Source organism: Ochotona curzoniae, unplaced genomic scaffold (genome assembly GCF_017591425.1).
Source record: "Ochotona curzoniae isolate NIBS_2020 unplaced genomic scaffold, NIBS_Ocur_1.0 contig_43, whole genome shotgun sequence".
Classification (NCBI taxonomy): Eukaryota; Metazoa; Chordata; class Mammalia; order Lagomorpha; family Ochotonidae; genus Ochotona; species Ochotona curzoniae.
This window is the reverse complement of record NW_024466218.1, coordinates 24,890,224-24,903,902: the sequence shown is the minus strand read 5'-3', so window position 1 is coordinate 24,903,902 and position 13,679 is coordinate 24,890,224. Positions and strand designations below refer to the sequence as shown.

The following is a 13,679-nucleotide window of genomic DNA, read 5'->3' as shown; positions in this document are numbered from 1 at the left end:
AAGCAGCTCATCTGACTTTGAGCTGTAAAAACTACCCAGTTATTTTGCAGTAATTTGGGAGTGAACCAGTATGTGGCATACTGATCTATCTGTCTCCTCCATCTTCCCCTCTTTTTTTCAAAGATAGATAGATAGATAGATAGATAGATAGATAGAGCTTAAATGTATTAATCCTGTGTCCTATGAGTGTAAGTGGCCTGATAAATCCCAGGCCCTGGAGGTACTTGTACCACTGCTCTTAATCTTACAGTTTTCCCTTTTTATCTTTCATTTCCACATCTGTTCTGAGAAGGGAAAGAATCCTTTCTAGATTTTCATGTTTTTTTCTCTTATGTTCAACTAGTATAGGCTTAGGAAAAGTATTTGGTATTATACCCTGACAACCACAACAATTCCCAATTTAAGAATTCTCAGTAGGCCTTTTGCCCAGAAGTTGGGTTACTGGCTACGCTGGCTGCACCCTGTATTGGAGAATACAGTTTTAATACATGGCTCAAGTTCCTGAATCCAGTTTTCTGCTATTACAGACCCTGGGTAGCAGTGGTGATGGCTGATGTAGTTGGTTTTTTTGCGATGCATGTGGCAAAGCTGAACCGAGGTCCCAGCTCCTGTTTTCAGCACAGCCAGGCATTGGGGATGTAGACCAAAAGAAGTCTATTTGTTCCCCTCTCTTTTTCCCTTTCTTCCTCCCTCCTCTCTCTCTCTTTCTAAATAAATAAACAAAACATTTTTGATATGATTGAGCCTTGGAAAGACATCTTTATGTGGTCACAAATTTGTAGAGATCACAGAATCAATTACTCTGTACAATCCGGAAAGGCAAAGGTGAAGGTAGAATTGGACTTTTTGTTTCATCTCCTGAGTTCACATGTGTAGGTCAGCATATATCTCAAATTTCAGTACGTTTTCAGTAAGTAGTGAATGACTTATTTCTAACTTCCTCTTCCACCTCCTACTTAGAGGGATAAGAATGAAAGCTTTGAGAAATATTAGCTATTATTATACTAGAATTTCTTTTAACTTACATTTTGACTTCTCTGGCATCATTTTCCACTTATTTAGGAACTCATGATCAAAACTGTATGTGTCATATGAGCACATATTTTGGTTACAGATAAAGGTTTTGGGCACAATGCAGATGTGTTGGAATTTCATTTTGTTTAAGCTAGTCATTTGATTTTTATTTAAGGGTGGGGGTGGTGTGTGGACAAAAGCCTAAGCAGTGTTACCCAAAGGTAGGAAGAAAGGTCATTTTGAAAAATTAACCCATTTAGTTTCATTAGAAACTATATCTGTAACTGTCATTTACCTATCATAAGACATGCAGTTTTCACTCTTAATATCATCAGTTAACAAAATTTAGAAGAGTTTTTGTTTTACTGGACAAATGAGTAGAGAGCCTGATTTTATATCCTAATGGGTTTTCCCACAAAGATTGAAATTATTCAGTTGTTCCATGTAGTTGTCATTGTAGTTTCAGGCTTTAACCATCTGAAAAGGTCACTGAAGTGACTTTGGGGAGTCTGACACTGATGGAAAATAATTCCAAATCACAATAGCTCTCAGTACCCTTTGCTTAAAAATAAGGTGGTCTGCTAGCATTTTAGTCCCATTGCATGTGGTTTTTCTCCTTTCTGAACGAAGCACTTTCCCTGGATTGTTTTGGGTTTACTTTGATCAAGTTAGTTTTATCTCTAAAGGTCGCACATGTTAGAAGCATGATTGTCCTCATCGCTTCAGACCGTGTTACCACAGAATAAGTAATCTTCAAGCTAATGTCCACATAGCTCAGTTGTGACTGTGAAATCACTGATCTTAAACTTCCAGATTCAGTCTGTACAGCAGGCTCTGGGTGTATCTGTGACACTCAGAAGAATAGACATTGAGGTCAGGTTTTGCATTGGATTGGTACAGAAGACTGAAGTTTGCAAAGACTTGGCAACATTGTATATAAAAAAATAAGATAGCCTCCTCCCTGTCTGGCAGGCCTTAGTCTTGGTCTTTTGGATTACACAATGATGGAGTCCTAAGAATTGCTAACTTTAGAACAAAAGGATTTCTGCTACCTTTTATTTTTATGGCAGAAACCCTCATCCCAGTAATTCTAACCAGGAATGAGTTTGCCCTTGGAAAAACATTTTGTAATGTCTGATGACATGTAGTGGTGGTGCTGCTGGAATCTGTTGGGTAGAAGCCCCAGATACCAGTACATGTACTGTGAAGCCAAAGGAGGTCCCACAGCAAAGAGGTATTGAGCACAAAGGTTTCAGATTACCACGGGCAGGAACACTGCCTGAGCTGAAAGCATTGTGCTTAGTATTCGGCCCCAGAAATTTTAATGTTATTGATTGACTCTGATGATGATTTTTTTTTAAGTCATTATTTGAAACATGTTCAGTACTTGCTCTGTATCAGTTGACTCTTGATACACTATCAAAGGTCATAAATTAAAAAATAAAAGCAGTGGGTGTATAAGGATACGGCAATATATCAGACTCCCCTTCGCCTTTGTAGCAAGTGGGACAGACTAATAACTAGAATAAGAGACTTAAAAGGGCCTGTCAAGTTGACCCTCAAACCCTCTAAAAGAGACATAATTTACATATCGCTTATGTTATCTATACTGTATTATCTCCGTGACAGTCGTTTTCAAGATAGTTTCATTGTAATGTCATATCTTTTAACATATACATTTTTATTATTCTCTAAAACTAACTGATTAACATGGATTTGTATTGGACTGCTCATTAAGATCTGTGGGAATTAATTTTTCTTCCTATGTCTTTAACTCATTATTAATCCAATGTCTGTCAGATCCCAAAATTTTAACCCCATTTTTGCAGAAAAATTAAACAGGTCTAGAAATTCTCACTGACACAGTTATTTTTCGTGCCTCACACTGTGATTGCTATAGCTATTTAATTTTTAAATTGATTTCTCCTTGTCTGTACTCCTGAAGCTAGCTCAGCAGCGAATAGGGCTATTGAAGTAAAGTTGAAAAACATCTTTCATGTTGCTTTTTTAGATTCTGTTGTTTCCTTTCCACTTTATTAGACTTTAGTTCTAGAGCAGAAATAACTGTACCCTTGGTCATCTAAGTTTACTGGTCCATGTCTCATCCAGTCTTTCAGGTAGCCTGTACTTTAGGATGAGGCCATTCAATTATTCTTTGAAGAAAATTTCATGAACTATTTGGCATATTTTTTATGGGACAGGTAGAAATGAATTTAATAGGTGGCTTGAGGAATTCTTTTGGTCAAGGAAAGACAACCATGAAATTAAGAAGTTTGGAATGCATTCTTGGGAACTTTGAAAGATTTAAGGGGATCATGTCAGCTTTTTCACTGAAGCCTTTTAAGTCAGACTGTTTTGAACACCAAGGTAATATTTTTGTACACGACCGTGTCACTGGCAGACCATGGTCTGAAGTACAAACTCATTTCCAGGATTATTATCTCTGACATAGTCATATTTCACCCCATTTTACTCAATGCTAAGTGATAACCAGTTGTTCTGAACATTTAGCTTAACTGTGTTCAGTACTCTGCCACAAATGGTGTACTCAGAACAGTCTCCATGGATGGGTGGGAAAAGGTGACTTAGCTAAGTGCAGAACAGAAGTGCCTTAGGGCCGCAGGGCCGAGGTTGTGGTCAACTGCAAGTTGGAAGGGAATCATCAAGGACACAGTAGAGCTCAAGATGGATCTCACAAAGCAAATAGAAATTGGAGTTTTGCTCCTTGGAACAGAAGCTGGGCTTTAAGTACCAGCATCAGCATTGTATTCAGTGTCTAATTTGAAATTAAACAATTACAGTAGCATCTCTATTAACATAATGCATATTCTAGCCCACTTTTATATCACATATGAGAAAAAAGCGTATATTTTAGCTTAAATATTTGTTCTTTTCATGTCTATAACACAGTTACATAATACCAATGAGAATAGCTTTTAAGCTAGTTTTTATTTTCTAAAGGAAATATCTCTGGCTGTCTTTCTAAATAACCATGTCCTTGATAATGCTGTCTCATTTCCAAGCAGATGAATGGATAGCAAATAGTCTCCCACCCTGCAGGCACTGTGACATGGACCGCAGGAAAAGTAGCTTGTATAGCCAGCGAGTAGAATAATTGCACTCAAGCCGAAGCCTTCAATCAAATAATGCTGCGGGAGTGTACTTCTTCCCCACCAGTTGCCAGTTGTATGATAGACATAATAGAAAAGGCATGTGAGAAACAAAACACATTGAAGTGTCTTATTGTCGGTTCTGATTTAACTCAATGTACTCATTGACTTAAGGTTTCACTTACTGATGCTTTACACATTTATGTAATCATCCGTGCTTTAACTTTTTGATTGACCTCTTCATTCTGGCTGTTAGCATTGAGGAACATAATCAGAAGTGACACCACTTCCTTTTTTACCATTCTGTGTCCAGAAGATCAGGATGCAGTGTGATGTAAACCTGTGAATCATGAGGTTGTTTTGTTCTTTCTGTAGCGGCCTTTTTTTTTTTCCCCACTGGATCAACAGGCCATGCTCCAACAACAACAGAAATACCCCACCCACCCAACAATAATGGTAGAGACGGAGCTGTGCTTGCAGAGATGAAATTAAGCAATGGTGTGTGGATCTTACAGGTTATGATCGCTTCTTGTGTCCTACATTATCATTTTATTTCTGTTCATTTGATGCAAATCCAAACTGACTAGATATCTATGTATTTTCTAATTTGAAAAATGAAAGCTGTCAGATCTAAGCAAGATGTTGTCTTGGCTATTTTGAAATTCTAGAATCTGTCTTCATTGCAAACTGGAGAGTTCTGAAAGAAGTATTAGAAAACTCACTTGCTAAATATGTTATGATTGAGTGGCCTACTTCTTGTGTTTCTTGCTGCAGAGCTACCCATCACACTCCTCAGCAGACATCAATTCCAGTCTTCCTCCGATGTCCACTTTCCATCGTAGTGGTACAAACCATTACAGCACCTCTTCCTGCACACCTCCCGCCAACGGAACAGACAGTATAATGGGTGAGTCACAGAGATGCCCGTTCTGACAGTCAGTCAATGTCAGGCTTGCATAATGAAGGACCTCTATTTTCCTCCTCATAACTGAGCAGCAATTAGGCAGTAAATACTTGTCACACAACTGAATGAGCAAACAAATGAACCAAACGGAGAAAAATCACTGGCTTGACCAAAAGTCCCTTCTTTTTTATCACAAGAAACTGAAATTTGGCCACTTTGTCCATTGTGACTCATTATATTGAATAGGGTTCAAGTAGACCCACGTTCCCTTCTCACACTCCCAGGCAGCAGTGTGAGCTTTCCATACAGGAGCCATGGGAGACTTGTGACAGAACATATACAACTCCTAATAGTAGCTACTGGCCACTTCCCAAATACCAGTCAGTATGTGAAGTTCTTACTATGGTGTGCCACTGTCTTCAGAAGATAAATGTAGGTGGAATTCTCAGATGAGTATTAATAACTAGATGAGCTTGACCTTCTGAGGAATGCGGCATTGCAGAGCCTTTCCCAAGAGAAGCGTTTGCTCATTTCCAAGAGGAGAGATGTGTTAGCATCAATGGACAAGAAATTATATGCAGCTTTCCTTCAGGCAGAGTTGCTAATGACTAAAACCAAGAACACTGCTGGCAGTAAGCTGTGTTGCACGGTCACTCATTCATTGCTTAGATGGCACTCTGATCCTTTCACTGGGAAGGATGGTTTCCCCACCGGCACTTGGTCATTAAGGAGAAGGCCTAAACATGAGATCCAGAGGACACGCTGTGTTGGTGGGAAGGCGGCTCCCTGCCACAGCATCTGTCTCAACAACCTTGACCTTCAGCTCACCTTGAGCAATTCATCTTGATGCTCCAGGGTCTTATTAAAGCCTCAGATTTCACTGGCTGCCACTCAAGCTGATTCTAGCTCTGCCCACACCTACCTTGCACCTAGACCACTGCCGGAGAGTCACTGGTGACAACACTCAGTGTGTTTGCTGAGAGATCTTGTTAGAGAGTGCCGCTGTGTTGGTCACTATCAGTTTTTCCCCGTTTCTGCTTTTTCTGTAGAAGGTCTGTTTGTAGGACTTTGGGAAGTGGTAGGAATCATTTGTGTGGGAGAGATTTTGATGAAGAAGAAGAGATGCGTTTTCAAATGTTACAAATACCCTCTCTGCTTATTCAGTAATCTATTTCACACTTGAGATGAACCCTCAGGTGGCCCTCTGCTCTCATGTCTCACTAAGTAACCAATTTAGCAAGAGTTTCCATTTTTGTAACTTTTCAAAACAAAGCTCGTACAAATGTGTTGCATCCATTTGACCTTGGGGCACTGTGGACAGAGGTTGCAAAGTGAAATTTTTGTTAACTATTATTGCAGTTTAGACAATTTGAAAAACAAGAAGAAAGAAAGAAAAGTGCAGAACTGAAAGAGTGAGAAAAGCATATTTCACTTCAATGCGGTTTGACAAATGGAAAGCCCCTTGCTGCAGTCATGAGGTCCTGATACAAAGGAGGATGACCGGTCATTCATTCTCTTGCATGACAGATTTCCTGTCTGCTAGTGGTTTGAGTAATCATCTTTTTTAGGAAGGTATGAAGGTGGAGCAAAACCTTGAGTAGAGGAAAACACAGTCAGACAATGTTTGAGTTGATTGATTTGCCAAGCAGCTTTGCTGGCAGGGAGGCACCCTGAGTGCGAAGAAAGACCCTGCTTGAGATGGTGTGAAATCACTTCATGTAAATTTAGGGTACCTGTGACTCAGTGAGAAGGGGATTTGCTTGCTTGGGGTGGCTGAGGATGAAGCAGGAGCATTTACTCCTAGACCTCAGCAGAGTGGAAGAGAGGAGCCTTGGACGTGCTAAGGGCTCAGCTGCATGCCAAGGGTGGACTTCATGCTCAACAGGCCACGGGGCTGTGGGTAAGAGGTGAGACCCTGTAAGAAGAGCTATCGTTTCAAAAGAGGAAAGAGATGTTTGACACCCAAAATAGAGCATTGTAGGGAATACGTTGCATAAATCATTTCATCATAATGAGTGTACTTATCAAAATCCACTTTCAGAATGGAAAAAGGTCTCATCGGGAATTAGATGTGGAGAAGCAGACCATTATTAATTGGCATAAATGCAGATGTTACTTTAATGTATTACAGATATTTGTCTCACGTTCTCCGACTCCTTGAGTGAAAATGCGGAGGAAAATAAGCTTATTAATGAGGCTTTGTGTTGCCCAGAGTCCTGGTGGCTCATGTTGCTTCCACAGTCTGATTCTCCTGGGCTTCGCTTTGGTTTTCAGAGTGTGGTCAAAGCCGGCGATGCAGCATGTCTGTGTAACTTGAAGGGAAGCTTTCTCCTCTGATGATGCTGGTACTTCCCCCAACAGACTGTATGGATTAATAGGATACATCTGTAGACTTTGGAAAATATTTGGCATAGCCTCACTCCTATTGAAATACAGGAAATAAAGAAATATTACGTTGCCTGTTTCTCAAAGGACAAACAGAGCTAATGAAATAATTGGTAAATGGGGAACACATAGCCTGCCACATGTTTGAGATCACATACACAATCCTGCCGAAAACGGCTGCAAGCCACACTCAGGCCGTGAGGATGAGCTGCGAGACCTGAGGCACGGACGTCACATTTTTCACGTTGTCTCCGTGAAAAGCTGCAAGGCAGGGTGCGGTCTTTTTGACACAGCAGTGATGTCTTTGGAAGCCATTCTTTTCTTTTTGGAGGAAGACCGCTGCCTTTAATGCCCAATACCATTTTTTTTTTTTTTGGAGAAACCCTTATGAAAGATAATGTTCAGTTAGATTGCATTAGTGAGGGTATTTCTTCTTTTTTATGACACATTTGCGCATGGATCTTTGCGAGAACTGTGGAGTTAGATGTTTTCCATGTGGCATGTACTCCGCAGCTTTTCTCTCAAGCCTTGCTGACAAGCTCTGGAGATAGCAATGAACTGGAGGGATTTCTGAATCTAGATCTAGTCAGATCCGCATCAGTGCTGGAAGAGCACCCCTGCCAGGCCTACTCCGCGTCCCCAGCTGGGGAAAGAAGCTGTCAGGTGGGATTCTGGGCTGGATTCAGAGCCCTTCCACTTGATTGACACAGCCTTGTCCTTGTTTTGCTGCTGCTGGGATGTTTCAGCAGTCCAGCCCAGTCCTGCTGCACCGGAACCTGTTTGCGTGGAAGTGTGGTAGGATGTTAGATAACAGAAATGTCTGCGGGATTGTAGCAGTTCACAATTTGCTATCCACGCATTTCCCGTCTACCTGCCGTGCTGTGCAGTAGCCTTTCCTGATCCTAAGGAGTGAGAGGACCTCCTGCCACTCCAGGATGAGAACACTACAGCCCCCCACTGGGAGTTACCATCTGTATACATTTTCAGGGTGTGACCCTTGTGGTTTGAGTCCACACACCCTCTCTTTCCCTCGAAGGGAATTCTGCATGTAACTAACATAATGGTTATAATAACTATTATTGTTTTATTAGTCTTTAACTGGCCTGCTTTTTCAAGCTTGCTATTTCCCATGTTTTTAAACCCCAAACCAATGTTGAAGAAACAGACTACCAAGATTGATGCAATGCACCATGTGCTAAAGATTACCCTGAATATCTGTTCGGTTCATGGATTAATCTGCCTTACAACTTTCACTTCTAATGACATGTTTGTACGACACGATACATTTTAGGATGTGGCTTTTCTAGTAGAAACATAATGTCCTTTTCCCCTTGAGGACTTGGTTTCACAGTAATTTTGTTATTAGAATAGTCACATAATACTCACTTTGTATTTTACAAGAATCTTGAGCCCTCGAATACACTTGGGTGATGAATAGGCACAGTGCATCAGGTTAACGGGGATTTTATCCAGAAGGTCAGGACATTGTAGTCAGAGAGACCACCAGTGGAGAACAATGAACTTGTTTAAATTTTTGCCCCTGTTTCCTGTACACCCCCCTCTATGAACACCCCCACCCATTTCCTCCTGAGTTCCCAGGAATTCATCCCAATAAAAATTAGTACATTGCAGCATGTATTTGAGGTTTTTTTTCTGAAAGTACTGCTAATTTAAAACTGTTCCCTTCTGTATCATCGTGATAGATAAGCTCATGGCATTCTTCTGCTGCTTCCGGTGGCTTAATCCCATACGGGTTGCTCCAACAGAATTCATAGAAACCTCATGGGTTTTGTAGTTGGCTTCTCTCAAACCACAGGACTGTTGCTTTTGTCCTGTTGCTTTGGTGTCCAAGGAGATTCCCAGGCTGAGGTGAAGGGTGTGCTACGAGGGAATGCATTTTCCCAACTCTGTCTTCCGGGGTTGCTCCCCAGGCACCCCTCCGCCTGCAGTGCTGCTGAGGGTGTGTCCTCACAGGAACTGCCATTCCCCAAAGCTGGGATTGAGACACAGGGTGGTCCAATTTGTAGCCCGAGCACAAAACCCTGCTTTCTGCTTCATTTTGTAGCCAACCGCAGCACCTGTGCAAGCTCTTGGAACAATCCTTGGGTAGCTGGAAAGTGATGAATCCTTCTACAAAATTATAGTTCCTCCTGATGACTGTTCATTTGTGTTACAGCTCTACTTAAAGACTACTCTGTTTTCTCCTAAGACAAATTGATAAGCAGCAAAATAATTTAAGGGATCAATATGTTCCCTACCAGTTAAGGCAATAGTTTCACCTTTGTTTCTGTTACGTGGGCGTTTTGACAATCCCAAAACTCTTGAGCCGAGAATACTAATTATGTCCTATTACATTAAAGCCAAAAATATAGACTTGATCAGTGTTTTGCTAAACATGACCCATTTCTCAATGCAAAACCATTTTTACCATTTGAGAATGAAGCTTACTTTTCCCTTCTGGTGATTTGTGCCCTTTGGTGAAAATCTGCCCGAGAGAACCCACGTAGCAAATGTGTCCGCTCCAGTGTTTTCCGGGACTGAACAAAGGGCATGCCAGCTGAAAGGGAAACCCGGCCCCGGTAAAATGCTTTGAAATGTAAGCCCGTGGGTTTGGCTCTCCAGCTGTTCCGAGGTAAAATGGCTTCGTGCTAAAAAATAGTTCTTTCTTATCAGTGACTTCCATGAGTAGCCCTTGTAGTTTTCTAAAACATTTTCGTGACAAGATGAAGTAAGCAGTTGATTTTTTTATTGTGCTTTTCTGAGTTTTTGTACCTCCCTGGATAAAATGGACACTAATAGTTTCCCTTAGGAAGCTGTAGTATTTTAAAAAAATCATAATGATTATATTTTCTCTCCTGCTAGAATGTGATTCTATATACATATATTACATTTACTCTTAAAATTTTTCTTGATTGTAACTTTTTTATGATTTAATGAAAAATACAAGGAAAATGCATTTGTAGTATGTAATCTTCATTTTAAAATCGTTCAAAGGAAGAATTAGTCTTTTGACAGCTACTACTGTAGCAAACTTTATCTGTAATTGAAACATTGTCTTACTCTTGTTTGGTGTAGGTCCTTTGTTAGATAACTTGATTTCTGTTTTCCAGTGTGGTTCTGTTCTTTCATTTCATGAAGATCTGTTTTCAAATCAAGAAGATGTCAAAACTACTTTTGGCCGCTACCTCTAATTTCTAGGCATATGCCAGGAAAAGTTATTACCCCTGAAGTGTCATGGCAACGCATTAAAAAAGTTATATGCTGTTTCCATTTTCAGATCTTTATCATTTTCTCTTTAAATATTTTTAATACTCTGGATAGCTGAGTCCCTTTTTTAACTCCGTTTTATATCAAATCCTCATTTCAGTGGGTTTGGTTATCCTTGTACATATAATATTTAATATTAGCACATTATTTTTTTAAATATGAATTTATAATAAAGAACAGATTTGTTTTTTAGAAGGCAATTGTGTTTTTTATTTATATTCCAGTTTTCTCTATTTTCAGCAATTAAACAATAAAGAATGGGTGTAGATTTTCATTAAATCAAGTAAAATATAAATCAGAAAAGAATGAAATGGCCAGTGTGCATGTGTGTGTGTGTGTGTGTGTGTGTGTGTGTGTGTGTGTGATATATAACAAGTGTAATTTAAGTTAAATAGAAATCAGGGGAATGAAAATATGACCTGAGAAGCAGAGAGCTTGACCACTGGACATCTGGATTCTCTATATTGTTTTACATATCATGTTGGTATGTTTCCAGAAAGGGTTCTCTTGGTTCAAGAACAGAAATGGAGAATTGGATTCATCAGTTGACTTGAGACTTCCTTTACTTGACTTGCAAAATAGTGACAAATGTCTTCCCCGGGAGCTGCAATAGCTTTGTTTTAGATGCTGTGTTTATGTGCTGATGCAGAAACCTCTGTCAACACAGGCTAGCCCAAATCCCAAGAGGCTGCATTAGCGCTGGAAGGCTCAGGACCCTGGCTAGCCAAATGGACCACTGAGCTCTACATGCATGTGGCAAAGAGAACTAGCTTTGAATTGACATGGTACAGGTTGGGTGTTACAGCGCAGTGTTTAAACCACCCCTTAGAAAGTTGACATCCCATTTTGGAGTCCCTGCTCTGAGCCAGCTACTCTGCATCGAGTTGGGCTTTCTGTTCCTCGGGTGGGAGGCAGCAGCAGATGATGCTGAAGTACTTGAGCCTCTGGTGCCCATGTGGAAGACGTGGGTGGAGTGCCAAATTTTTTTGGTTTCAACCTGATTTAGCCCACACTTTTGCAGGCATTTGGAAGTAACCCAACAGATAGGACATTCTCTCTTTCTCTCTCTCTCTCTCTCTTCCCCCAACCCATCTTTAAACCAAATGAACATTAAAAACAAAAGTGATAGAGACAAGCTTCATAAATATGTAAGTTTATTTTACTTCTTGCATCTAAGACCGTATTACCTTTTAGTGACCTAACAAAGTATTTTGAATGTGAACACAAACTGAAATACATAGAGGATATGTTATCTAAGATATTCAAAGTGGAGGGAGTATTTAGCTTGACTGTTAAGATATCTGTGTCCCACATCAGATTGCCTCCGTTCAGTTCTTAACTCTGGCTCCTGGCTCCAAGCTTCCTGCTAATGAAGACCCTGGGAGGCAGTGAGGAAGGCTCAAGCTGTATACTCCCCTGCCACCCACCTGGAAACCTGGATTGAGTTCCCGGACCTGGCTGTAGTCCTCGCTGTTGTGGGGAGTGAATCAGAGGATGGAGCTCTCATTCTCTCTACTTTCTGCTCTTTGTTCCTCTGTCTCTCAATTAAATGTGTGTGTGTGTGTGTGTGTTTCTGTTAGCCAGTTTTACAGATTTTTTTAATTTATCTTAACTCGGGAATTCTAAAACGAATACCCATTTTGATCTGTGTTAAATCACATAAATTGTCTATGAAGATAATTCATTCACAGCATTAAAAATATAAAGGAAAGCCAAAGTTTGGGAACTTCAGAGACCTAAAAGTACCAAATACTTCTAAGAAATGACTGTCAAGCACAGCTCACATACTGTTCTCCGTACAAACAACAAAGGGAAAAGTAATAGTGAACTGAAATACATTGTCTTTAAATCAAGGTGTCAAGTTTGTATTTTATCTGTAAAAAAATGTAACATGAATATATTTGACATGTACCTCAGCAAACAAATTAAGGCTAATTAAAGATTAATGTGTTGTAATTAGCATTAAAAATGCAATTAAATTGTGAGTAAATGGACCACGAATAGAAAACTGTTAGACATCTTACTGCCTGGTGTTCATATTCTGTCTTTTGTTTTTGCAGCAAACAGAGGAAGCGGGGCAGCAGGCAGCTCCCAGACTGGAGATGCCCTGGGGAAAGCACTTGCTTCGGTAAGGAAATATTGACCTTGGACTCCGCAAGCACCATTGTGGAAGGGTGAACTTTAATCAGAAGTGGACATTTGGACATTTTAAAAAATGAAGGAGAGATAGTTTGATTTTGGAAAACGCTAGCTGCATATTGCGTGGCTATTGTTGGAAATCGGGTGTAGAAAGCTCAGAAGCTTCCAGTGCACAGCTGGCTGCCGCTGGTTTGTCCTCTCAGCGCTGGTGATTTCCTGCAGGCCTGGGGATTCATAGTTTTTTCTGGCAGATTTCTCTTCAGAGTACCATAGGTGCTCAGTGACCAGCTAAGCCTGACTTGGAAGGGACCATTGTAAAACACTTGGGAAAAGGCATTTGAATGCAGGAGATAGCAACAGCTGAGGTCCACCAGGAGCTGGCATGTCACTCGCATGTCAGTCATCGACGCCTCCATTTCTCCGCTCACCGTCTATCAGAAAGAGGGACTTCAACATTTCTAGTCCACTTCCCACTGACGAGGCAGGACACCTCATTTTCTGTGAGCAGACTAGTGTTTACTTCAAAGGCTCATTCCGGACCCCTGAATATGGAGGTGCAGATTTGTTGCTCTAAGATGTTGACTTTTTAATTGGTTTTTCCTTGCCATTAGGAACATAAAATAATATCAGCTTTGTGCCCTAAATTGAAAAAAAATTATTTAATATGGGCCTTCTCATTCCGTGTAGTCAAATGCCGTCATTATAGTAAAAGAGTTGGGGGAAAGCATAGATGTTTTGTGGATGAAGAGAGAAGTGGAGCGTGGCTCTGTGGCTTGCCCATTGCTACACAGCCAGTTACTAGTAGGAAAAGGGTTAGAACCAAAGTCAGCTGACCACGACCCAGTTCTTTTTCCCACCAT

At 40.5% G+C, this 13,679-nt stretch overlaps 1 protein-coding gene across 8 annotated transcripts in view; it reads left to right on the top strand.

Moving 5' to 3' along the window:
- The window catches only part of TCF4 (transcription factor 4), a 353,857-nt gene that overhangs the window by 310,889 nt on the left and 29,289 nt on the right, over positions 1 to 13,679 (top strand). For all 8 annotated transcript variants that reach the window (XM_040985021.1, XM_040985019.1, XM_040985020.1 and 5 more), the window contains 2 exons: positions 4,899 to 5,031; positions 12,741 to 12,808. In XM_040985021.1, the coding sequence (XP_040840955.1) occupies positions 4,899 to 5,031; positions 12,741 to 12,808 (201 nt within the window). The remainder of the gene's footprint in view (positions 1 to 4,898; positions 5,032 to 12,740; positions 12,809 to 13,679) is intronic.